This window comes from Zootermopsis nevadensis, unplaced genomic scaffold, assembly GCF_977971745.1.
Source record: "Zootermopsis nevadensis isolate Lab colony 2312 unplaced genomic scaffold, Znev_1.0 Znev_ptg000025l, whole genome shotgun sequence".
NCBI classification, from domain to species: domain Eukaryota; kingdom Metazoa; phylum Arthropoda; class Insecta; order Blattodea; family Termopsidae; genus Zootermopsis; species Zootermopsis nevadensis.
The window spans coordinates 6,532,181-6,544,512 of record NW_028259157.1 but is presented as its reverse complement, the minus strand read 5'-3'; the positions used below and the strand labels follow the sequence as shown (position 1 = coordinate 6,544,512).

Genomic DNA, 12,332 nt, shown 5'->3' with positions numbered 1-12,332 from the left:
AAAAAGACATTTGTAGCACCCCTCTTTCCATCACCAACAAACCTTACCACCCCACTACTAACACTGAAAATAAAGAACTGAAATTAAAACAGTGTATCTTCTGCAAACCTACCAAAAACAATCACCCATTTGTCCATATATTTAACCAACAATTTGATATAATTACATTTCACTTTCTGAAGCCTTCACCTACCTGCACTTATAAGTGTACAGAATAGTACATACAAAACATAATATCCCATTTTTAGCTCTCCATAAATCATGGATTGCCCCTGATATAAAATAAAAATCATTTACTGTGAAACTTTTAGCTTTCAAAGATTCCACTTCCAATCACCTACCCTTACCCTATTTTGAATGTTTCCGCATGATAAATTTTCAGTGCAAAATTAAACAACTGCATTAAAATTATAAACTTTTATTTGTTGAAAATTCTTATAATCTTTTTAACAAAATAGCATGAGTTACGTTGAGCATATAATTCCATATAATATGCTGTATATCCAGACTTCAACAATACCTCCAATATATTACTGAAATTACCAAGGACATCATAACACAGAATTGTACTGTTCAATACAGTTCTCTTTATTCATTCCATATTGGAGAAACATATTCCTTTGATAACTTTTTAAAGATTTAATTGTAACAAGAAACAATCAATGTTTTTATATTTATTACAATGAATAATATCCAAATGAACACACTTCTGTATATTTATAAAAAAAACTTTTAGCATCAGCATAAAATAATCTTACATACTACAAATTTTTATCAGATCTGAAAATACCTTTACATAACAGTATTTCAATAACAATTACAACTTCATAAACTATTTCAGTACAATGTACATTTCAACTGTTATCATAACGCACAGTCTTTGGTACCAACCATCTTTAAATGCTTAAATTTGAGACTTGCAATTGTTGTAAGTGAAAAACTTCCATATCTCTCAAACCACCACAAAAAATAATTAACCTTTATATAGATTCATGAAAGAATAAACAAACATGGATGATAATTTTCAGATTCTCTACCCAAGTGGTTCCCAAATATTTTTTTGTGCCACCATTAAATCAAAAAATATTTCACAAATTATTTTACATATGAACGATAAACACAACAGTACTTATTCAGTAGGAAGGATGGGCCTGCATATTTCAGACTAGGTGACAAATCATAGGGTGGATCTTTGGTACAATTGGTAAGCCACTTTCAAGCTGAAGGCAGTTACAGTACTTTAATTTTATTAGTGTCATTGCTGAATAGTTTTCTTCACACGTTGTGCTGAAAAGTAGTAGTATGTTAATGGCCGCTGCGAGAATTACACATACTTATTTCAGATATAAATCCAAAAATTAAAAAGAGGTAGGGCTTCAAACTTATTTTTAAGGGACATATCGCAGGCGAGTTCCAACAGGAATTCCTTGGATTTTGCAGAAAGGTGAAATTTTCCCAATGACTGTGACTACAAATGGATTATGTATCCATTCACGTTGAAAAGAAGTTAGGTCTGAAAACCAACTCTTAAAAGTTTTTTGAGATTATAAAGCAAATATGTAAGCACCACCACAAGATCTTTGTTTAACAATCCTTAATAGATTATAGTTTCTCACAACGGTGAAGACACTGATATTGAACTTCTGGGTTGTGCAGCCATGTAGACTTGTAGGTACATACCAATGTTCCTCTGAAACACTGATATGTATCTACCTAAAAGTCCACACAGTGTCACAATCCAGATTACTGACATCAAGTCCTTAACAACGCCAAATGTGGCACTGCAAGCTTCAATAATGAGGGTGTACACTAAAAATTAAAAAAGGACTAAATAATATAGCATACGCACCGGTGGACCCAATCAATCAAAGTTTCTGAAGCCTCATGAGCTGATGTTGCTATGAATGCAGTTACATGTTCCCATGCTGATAGCAGTGCATTAACTTTATCTGGATATTTCTTTTTAGGGTCACTTAATGTAGCCTCAAGACCCTGGAAAAGTAATACTTTTATTACACACTGAACACAACCTAAAAGTTTAATAATAAAAATAATTTCATTAATAAGAGTAACCTTCAACTAGGCTTCAGTACAAGCGAACCTCACCTTGCATGCAGTATAACCTCTGAACTGCCCATCCATGTTCTGAGCATCTCTATACTTGTGAAATGCACTTTATGCTATGTGCAACTAATGAGTAATACTTTTAATTCAATCAGTGCATAAACAAAGTCACAGCAAAGTTTAAAGGTTTTTGATGATGGTGTGATACAATTGGTATAATTATTCTGCTGGACATTATCAATCATCTAAGTGAATTTTAATTAAAACCACAATGTTTTGGAAGTTCATTCAATCTTCAAAACAAAATCCTACTGTTGAGCTAGTCTCAACCTTGCCCCAATCTTGCCTCCAACTTGTCACCTGAAGAAAAAGTTGTCAGTGGAACCATGGTTCCGGAGAATTTGACGTAAATACGTCTATACGGAAAGGAAGTTTATATATTGGCTTTATTCTAATTATTTCCTTTATACATGCTTTATAATTGAGATAAGTTTCATTAATAAATTGCTTATTCAACTTGAATTAGTTACGCTTAAGATGGGTCTGTGGTAGCTGAAGGTAATGTAAGGTAAGGTAAGGTAATGTAACGTAATGTAAGATAAGGTAAGGTGGTTACCTAGGAAATGTCATCTGTTTATCAACAAATAAACAACAATGGTTACCTAGGAAACTTCATCTGTTTATTTGTTGACAAATAAACAACAATGGTTAATTAGGAACCATCATCTGTTTATCAATAAACAGATGATGCTTCCTAGGTAACCATCTTACACTTTTTCATTCCCCTTTTTCGTTACAATTTTTTGTTACACTTTTTTGCCGAATGACCCTTCCTCATAGACGTATTTACGTCAAAAAGTGCAACCAACTTCTAAAACACTGTGGTTTTGATTAAAAGATATGTATACAGCAGGCAAATTCCAATAACAATTGTAAACAAAGTGACCTGCTCAACTCATTAGTGTGTGTGTACATATACACACATACACATAAAAGAATATTCAACCTCTGCATACGTTATTTTTACGGCATGCACTATAATCACACATACAGCATCAGTATTGTTAATATGAGTTTAGTAACAATAGGGACAGACAGTTGCAATTTCATATAAAGACCAATAGAAAATACAACTAAATTCCATTCATAATAAAAGCCCTGGATATAATATACAGAACAAAACCGGAGAGCTTTGAATAATAATACTACTTTGGTGCCAGCTACACTGACAAATCTGGGAGAGGAAAGTTCTCCAAAAAGCATATGGTGCAATCAACAAAAATTGACAGTGGTGGATAAGAACTAATCGCTAACTCTATAGTCTCTATGAAGATCTGGACCCAGTGACAGAAATTAGGTAAAGGAGAGTGAGTTCGTTGGGAAATGTAAAGAAAATGCAGGATAAGAGGCTGCTGCCAAAATCATGTATCTAAATCCCAACAGAAGAAGAAGAGCTGGAAGATCCCGCAAGAGACAGCTTGATGATATAGAGGAAGATCTCAAGAGAATGGAAGTTAGAGGTTGGAGAAGGAAGGTGGTGAACAGAAAGGAATGGGCAAGCATTGTTATGGGGGCCAAGGCCCTACAAGGGCTGTAGCGCCAAGAGAAAATGATAGCTATGATGAAAAGTATGAATGACACATTATCAATCAAGTTTTCATATTAATTTTTCACTTTGCTTTAAAGTTATACACCTTAAATAAATACCATTATCACTTTTAAACACAAAAAATTGTATATTTTGCTTATGTAGAGGTTTAAAAAAGCAGAGAATCCAAAGCAGAATGCAGTGTTACTGAATGGTTTCATCCATGCCCCAACTATTATATTTACGGGCCAGACAGTACTTGAAAGTGTCAAGTGTCATGCTAGAATTAAGTGTCACAGTTCCACATGCCTTTTAACCTAATCACAACACACACACAAAAGCACCAAATATGTAACATTTTCCAAATAAAATAAATTTTAAGGGGTAACTTGGTGTAACTGGGTAAATAACAGTATATTCACTTTATACAACAGTATATGTTACATGCTGAAAATAATGATTAGAAAGGTGATGACATAAATGTCTTTATATATGGTTCTCTAGCAAGTTTTAATTGCATATTTTTTCAAATCCTTCCTCTGGATATTTCTATATTATGAATTATGTATCTATACCACAATATAACAAATAAATGGGTATTAAATGTTATGTCAATATTTTTGCAACAATTTTGTTAAAAATAATTGTATATTCTGTAGTAGAATAACAAAAAATCACTTTAAGCTGTCACCCTGAAAATCATTCTCATTTCTGGGATGTCATACTGTAACAGTCAAATCTATAAATAAGTAACTGCTCTAATGATTTATAATTTTTTAAATATCAAGAAAAACAGGTCATAACTAACCTAATTTTTCACAGATCAATTATGTAAATGAGGCAAAAGCATGAACCCAACCATTCATTTGTCTGGTGAAGTGGGCTGCAAAAACATTAAACTGTAACTCAAAACACCCTGAACACGAAGGAGCGTTAACCATCACACTGTGACACTCAGCCACCTTTATTAAATGTACACTGAGGAAAATTCTGCCCATATTTTTTAATAAAGTTCCTGGTATTATTTCCAATGCTAAAATGTCAACACGAACAGTAACTTAAGGTTTGAACCAAATCATCTAATATGATATAAAACAACCAATTCTCAGAGCTTACATATTAGTAATTTAAATAACTACAAATTCTTCTCTCACCCTTTCACAATAATTGGTGTTATCAGAAACAGGTTAAAGTTCGGCACAGAAAGAGTATTCAGAAGCTTGTGAATGAAGTTTGAACAACTGGCATGTTACCGAGTGAAAACTAATGGTCAACACTGAGTACCAACAGAAAAATATCTGGTTGATATCAGATATTAGATTCAAAATTCACCTCATAAGCTTTTTATGGGGTTTAAACAAGAAACAAGTATCAAATGGGACTCACAAAATTACTGAAAATATGGCCTTAAAAAATCCACAGCTGAGTACTCTTTGCAGCCATGTGATACAGATGCCACACTTGATTTCTATACCTGGTATCTTGTGTTACTTCATTACAGCAAACTTAATCCTAAGCAGATATTCTTTTATAGTGGTTGCAGTAGTTTTTGGCTGGTGGAACATTCAAGGAAAAGGCCAGGAACGAGTCACTTGTATGATAGTATAATGTTTCGTCTGCCTCCAGGAAGGACGAGGAGCTTATTGGAATGAACACCCAAACAAAACAAATACTCGTACACTGATCTTGTCACCTCAGGTACACAGAGTAGGTCCATCCACCAGCTCTCCTAGCTTCTCAACCAGCCAAGAACTACTGTGCCTGCTATGCAAGAGGGCCGATTCATTTCAATGGATATGCAATGCACATGTATGGAAAATGCCTACCCAGGCAAATCTGTCAAATTGCTGTTTCAACAAATGGGTTTAAAACAAACACTCTTTAACCACTGTTTGAAAAAATATAAAAACACTCCTTACAAAATTCAGATGCAATAATCCCTGATAAATGTGGATACAGGTCAGCTGGTCAACTTTTATGTTTCACTTCACCGATACTGGGATAACAACCCAACAGTTACTCATCACATTTGGTTCACAAACAAGCACAGTTTTACCTAAATAGATATACCAGTAAACAGGTTATGCATGTATAAAGCAATGGGAAAAAAAACTTTCCCACTATATGCCATGTAGGCACTTGTGTGTGCGTGTAAGGGAGGGGGGGGGGGGGGTCAGCATCACGCCCTGGCCGTGCTTTACCCCCGAAAAAAGGATCCCGGTATCCAATGGATAGGAGGTTGGGTGAGCCCCAGAACTGGTCTGGACAGAGAGACTAGAGAAAAATCCTCTGTCCGTCAGGGATCGAACCTAGGTCATCCAGTCCATAGCCAGTCACTATACTGACTGAGCTACACCAGCCTATAAGGCAATGAAAACCCCACAAATCATGGAATGCATCTTAATGAAGCATATGAAGGAACTTTTTAGCCAACTGACACCCTGATAAATAAAATAAACGCCCTGTTATGTAAAAAATTATTGATTTGGGAATTAGAATGGAATGTTTTAATTCAATAAGCCATTTAATTAAACATGACACAGCCCAAAAAATAATGATAATTAACTAATGCATTAAAAACAAAACAGAAGCAAACCAACATTAAGCTGTTTAAAACGTTGACTTTGAGGTACAAAAATTCCCTTACCAAGAGACCTTGCATTCTTAAAGAATGCTTTTGGAAGCTCAGTGTACTCCAGTGTGAGGTACACCTCTTCTTGCTTTGAGTTCAGTGTCCTGTTTTGCTTCTGTGAATGTTGAAGTAAATGTACCTTACGGTGCCATATAGTAGCCAAGAGCGTAACATCCTTCTTAGCAGCCAAAATGTCATTCTTTTCTGACAAACAAGTGGAGAACATGTCAGTTTGGCCAGTTATATTAAGATAACATAACATTATCCTCACCTTCTACAATTCACCATCCCCTTTACATAATTCTGTATTACTTCAGGTATTTTTAGATCAATCAAATTACTGTGATGAATAATTTTTAACAGGCAGACTGAAAAAAAAAATTACATACTTCTTTAATTCTGAAGTATCACATACTACAATGGTCTTTATTTAGTTTATTCTTCTTTAATTATACTTTATCAACTACTCATTATATAGCATCAAATGGCAAAATTAAAACTGATGAACCAAGGACAGAAATAAATATGGCCTATTTATAATACATCATCCCTTATCCACACTATCCTTGTGAAGTACCTATACCTGAAGGGACTAAACAAAACATGAAAATTTCAAGGATAATTGGTATCTTGGCAAAGATTCTTACCCAGGACCTTCCAAATATAAAGTGTAACCACTTACCACTACAGTACTACAGTACAATATTTAGTGTTAATGTGCACAAACTTTTAATCATGCAACCCTTCTGGCCATAAAAACAGCAATGGAATCCAGTGGTTAAATTTATAGTTACAAAACACTAAATTATGCAAGCTACTTCATCTTGTGAACTCATAATAATACATCAAAAACTGTATGTCAGGCAGCATGATTGAAAGTATTTCCCCCCCCCCCCCCCCCCCCAACAAGTTCTATGCTACCTGTAGGCTTACAAGTTGCTATGCTGATCTTCAGTAAATGATAATATATCTATATAATAAGATGTGTATATGTACGTTTGCTTATAGTCAAAGAATGGATACACCAATCTGCCCCAAATTTGACATGCATGTGCCTTGAAATCAAAAAAATATTTAGAATGCTGGGAATGCCTTCTATTGTAAAACAAGCATTCCTAGCACCTCTGTAAGGAGTTTATATTTACACAATAAAGTTTTTCATTGGAAATAGAAAAGCCTTCCACCAAGAGATTTTCCATCAGTTCTTTGACTGTATGAGGGTTTGATGTGTAAACCTTTTACTTTATGGTTCCCATAAATAAGTCTACAAATTAAAGATCAGTAAGTGTTTTGGTCCAAAAAAAATACTAATAATTGTCTCCAAACAGTGTTGTTGAAATAATGACTTGTTAAAACACCACTGTTGTTTCAAATGGTTTTAATTTCGGTATCTTATGGTAGTTTGTGCTGATGACCATGAAACCTGTCTCCTGTTAAAAGATGTCTAAAATGTTTATGAACTCAATGTTTAAGTCTAACAGATATTTCATCCAATCTCTCTTCAGCAAGCAGTCAGTGCTTGAACTGGGTTCCTTTTTCAATAATAACCCTATCTCAATTTACTTATCATTTTATAAATAGTCAACATGAAACTTGAATGCCCTAAAATGTATGCCACGCAGAATAATCCCCTTACTCTTCCTGCAGAACCATTTCTCACATACATATCATACACAAACATTCATTCTGATGTGTGTCTCACATACAACATTTAGACAAGGGAAACAACATGACAATGAGTGACACCAAATCCCACACACCAGGTACAGAAATTTTTAGTTAAAGTAACATAGAAACTTAGGACATATAAGTGGCACAGCCCAAAAAACATACATCACACATGTGCTGTCTAAAAATCTCACTGTAGAAGAGCAGATGTCATAGCAACAGTTGCCAAGTTCTGTATTCAAATATTAATTGTGGTGTTGCAAACTCAGAAGACATGAACAAAAATATATACTTGTATGTACAGTATGTGACAAAGAAACTTAAGGTAAGAAAGATTTACTAAGAGTAATGTATTTAACAACCATGTTTCAACCAAGTTATGTCATTGATGATGTGTGTAAAAAATTGAATAATTTATTAAATAAATGACATGATACAGAAAAACATAAAGACACCCCAACACATGACAATATTTCACAAAAATCAGACATGACCAAACGTTGAAACTTCATCGGTTTATATATATGATGAACAGAACAATAAGCATGCTGATCATACTGTTGGAAATTTTAAAAAGTCTACATTCCAAGCATAGAATACACACTGTGGAAAAATAAATAAAATTGTTTTAACAAAATGGATGCTACTAAAATTACCACTTGCAGCACACAGCTGATGCAGAATTTGTAACAAAAATATGTAATATCTGAGGGAGAATTGCATCTTATATTTTTAATTTTGTTCTCATAACCGCAGGATGCGAGGCCTCATTCAATTTAACCCGAACACAGTGTAAGTTGGTATGAGAGATGTGAAGAAAAAAGTTAAAAACATAAAATACCAGACACAGAAAACTACAATTTATACACATTATCAGGATACTAGGTAGTAGGGAAAATAATTTCAACCACCACTATCACTTTATTAGTTTAACATGCTAAATTTATGACAGTACATTAAATCTGTTCTGCAGTGTTTATAAAATATGAAATGTAAAATATGGACTGCACTGTTATCTTGAAAGAAAGGAATGCAGTCATTTCCATTCCTGGGATTGATCCAAACAGTCTTTTTCAATACATGTTTATACAATTTTCAGATTTCAAACAATACATTCATTTTGACTGTGAAAAATTCAAAAATAATTTAAAATAAATATATATTTATGCAGTATAAAAGCATAATGTCCCATACAGGCCAGCAAAGATATTAGACTACAATAAATACAGACAAAACTAAATAGTAACCATGACACAAAACCAAAATGAGCAACAGCAACCTGCTCATTATATATAACTGTATAATAAATCATAAACAACAATAAAAAATGAGAATGATAAATTCTGGAAATGTCTCCCACTATAGAGTTCAAAAGTGTTGTAATGTCTACTTTCCCTAAAACTGTAAATGAAGATGTATATAAAACAAATCTATAATGTGTTCTGTATGAGTGCAAAACATATTCTCTACTTTACATGAAGAACATAAATTACACTTGTTCGGGGAAACACTGCTCATGAAAATGTCTGGAACTAAGACAGATTAAGGATGTGACCAATGCACATTAAATAATGAAAACTTAGTATGGATTGTGTACTTCTGTACGTGATTACAAATGTTTCAAAGGGGGGTACCTCCATCTTCAAAATAACAAAGATTTCAAATCTGATACAGAAATCCAACAATGCAAATCAAGTTACCTATTCTTAGGACAGTAAAATCTAGATGGGCATTTACCCAGGAGATGAGAAATGCATACTGAATTTCAGTGGGGAAATGTATTGAAAATCAACTACTTAAAAGACTGAGGATTGGACATGGATAGAAATAGCAAAAGACCATGTATAATGACAAGCTTTTGTACTGTAAGTGTTGATCCAACAAGGATTAAGCATTTGAGAATGATGTACTTTTCTTAAAAAATACCAATGTTTAAAGGCTGCTACTTTAATGGATAAATAAAAAATAACTGATCAACCATCATTATTATGCACACAACATATATAAATCACACTATTCAGTCAAGGTATGCAAATGTCATACCCTTCAGTTCCACACTGCTAACATTTTGTTTGTTTTGGTGAATGCTTGCTTCTCAACGAGCAGAAATTTCAGCCACCGAAAGTAATAAAGTCTTCAACAGCGGATGTCTCACTCATTTATTCTGCCCAAATACAACCCCTTGAAGCAAGTGTTGGGGTAAAGAAACTCCATGCATTCTTAGCAAACATATCATGAATTTCTATTCATAAGAACTTCAGTTCTTGATACTAGCCAGCAAAAATATCTGTGTATGTGTAAAAGTCAAGAGTAAAGAGTATTATCAGACTATTCAGGTTCCACTGATGCAAGAATTATGAATAATAATACTTGGCTTTGAAGAACAACAGCACTAACTTCTTCTGTTGCCATTTTTGGCTGTATGAATATACAATACCAATACCAATATTTAATAGGTTATTCTGCCAAATAGTCTCATGACGAGTTTTGATAACGTTACATGCAGTAAAAAATGTCACTGTAAATATTAAAAAATTGAAATCCTGAATACCTTCTCAACACATGTCCTGCTCCACTCCTTGAATAAGACATTAATGGAAACCATTACATAATTAAAGTAACAATGCGCATCATTCATATTTCATACACATACAACTTTTATGTGCAAAATACTAACATCAATAAATATCAACAAGGAGTTTACTACACTGGAATTATGTTTTCCAACAATCTTCACAAGTCTAAATTAAATAAAGCTGTCCCACTATACATTATGTAGGTGCTTGGGGGGAAAGGTGGCATAGCTCTTACTCATTCTTGACCTCGGCATAGATGGGGTGAGTGATCAGCATCATGCCCCAGCTGCACTTTAACACTGGGAAAGGACCCTGGTACCCATTGGATAGGAGGCTGGGTAGGCCCCAGAACCAGTCTGGACACAGAGGCTAGAGGAAAAATCCTCTGCTGCGTCAAGGATCAAACACTGGTCTTCCAGTCTGTAGCCAGTCACTATACTGACTGAGCTATGCTGGCTCATTCACACATCTAAACCATTATATAAAAAACTTCAATCCTGCACTAAACAGTATCTAACTCACCCCTTCTATTCTACAGAAGAATTTTCCTTAACCAAAAATTCTCAGCTATTACAAATACGTGTGAGTAAATATGGTGATATTTTCTTGTGCAATTATTTTTGCTGTAATACTGCAGTAAACCATAAACAACTATCACAACTATGTATTTATATTTGTATTAGAAGCAAGTACTGTATTTGTGCAATGACATGTTCTACAATCTTAGCTTAGCCCTATAAAGAATGTATAAAATGCTATCAATTCTATTCTATTCATATATTAAATCCATATTAATATATATCCATGCCACAACATGGAGCCACAGTACTGTTTTTACCTGCCGAACATATAAGCAATATCAATGGTGTCCAACTTCAAAGAAGTAAGTCACTGGATACTTGTAAACAAGAGCTTTCAGTTCTATTAAAGTTCAGTATATGTACTAATATGGTAATATGCATAAACAGTAACAATATACAACTTACTTTTGCACATTATCACTGCTGAAGAAAACATTTCAATGAACAATGATAAATACCATCATAGTTTCAAACCACATTTTCTAATAAAAATCATTCAATTACATTTTATTACTTGATATTCTTCAAATCTTGTAAACTTGCCCTAAAAAGTACAATTCAAACTAATTTCTTCTAGATTTTCTGTACCTTGCTGTCAAAGAAAAATTAAATGTAATTTACACAAAAGAAAATTTTGAACTTCAATTCATTTTTTTTCAATGCAATTCAATTCAAATTATCAAAACTTAGTTTTATGTAGTATTATGACCAACATCTTCCAGTGACCCTATTTTCTATTCAATCCTGATAAGGACAAAAAAACCTGCTTATAATGAATTCTTCTCGGGCTGATAGGCATGTCAGGTGGTTGAATGGAGAAAACACCAATGTTTTGAAAACCATCTTTGTCCTCAGAGCACTGAAGCCCGAGAAGAATTCATTATACTTAGCCACAGTGAAAGCTTCAGATCAGAAACAACCTGCTGTTGATAGTGAGGAACAAAGAAACAAAAATTTCAGCAATCTAAAAACAGAACACTCAAAATCAGAAAACATGCAAAACCATAGTACCAAAATATTTCCAAAAGTATATATTTAAAGTGGAAAAATCATTGTATAAAGAAAGGAAAAACAAACCCTCTAATATTCAAAAACTTTACATGCAAATTATGAAAGAAATGCACCTACAACTCATAACAAAAACCTGAATGTTATCATAATACTCAATCAAACACCCAGCATCAATAAACTGTGTCTGTGAAGCAAAACTAACTAACTAACTA

At 33.7% G+C, this 12,332-nt stretch overlaps 1 protein-coding gene across 6 annotated transcripts in view; it reads right to left on the bottom strand.

The window, feature by feature from the left end:
• Window positions 1-12,332, bottom strand: part of LOC110828876 (uncharacterized) — a 58,902-nt gene that overhangs the window by 41,997 nt on the left and 4,573 nt on the right. For 3 of the 6 annotated variants that reach the window (XM_087355610.1, XM_022061999.2, XM_022062000.2), the window contains exon 2: window positions 1,850-1,992. The exons of 1 other annotated variant lie outside the window; for it this stretch is intronic. In XM_087355610.1, coding sequence (XP_087211736.1) covers window positions 1,850-1,992 — 143 coding nt within the window. Of the gene's footprint in view, window positions 1-1,849; window positions 1,993-2,106; window positions 2,562-6,299; window positions 6,489-12,332 lie in introns of those variants that run through there. 2 more of the 6 variants (XM_022062002.2, XM_022062001.2) reach the window with 2 other exon arrangements.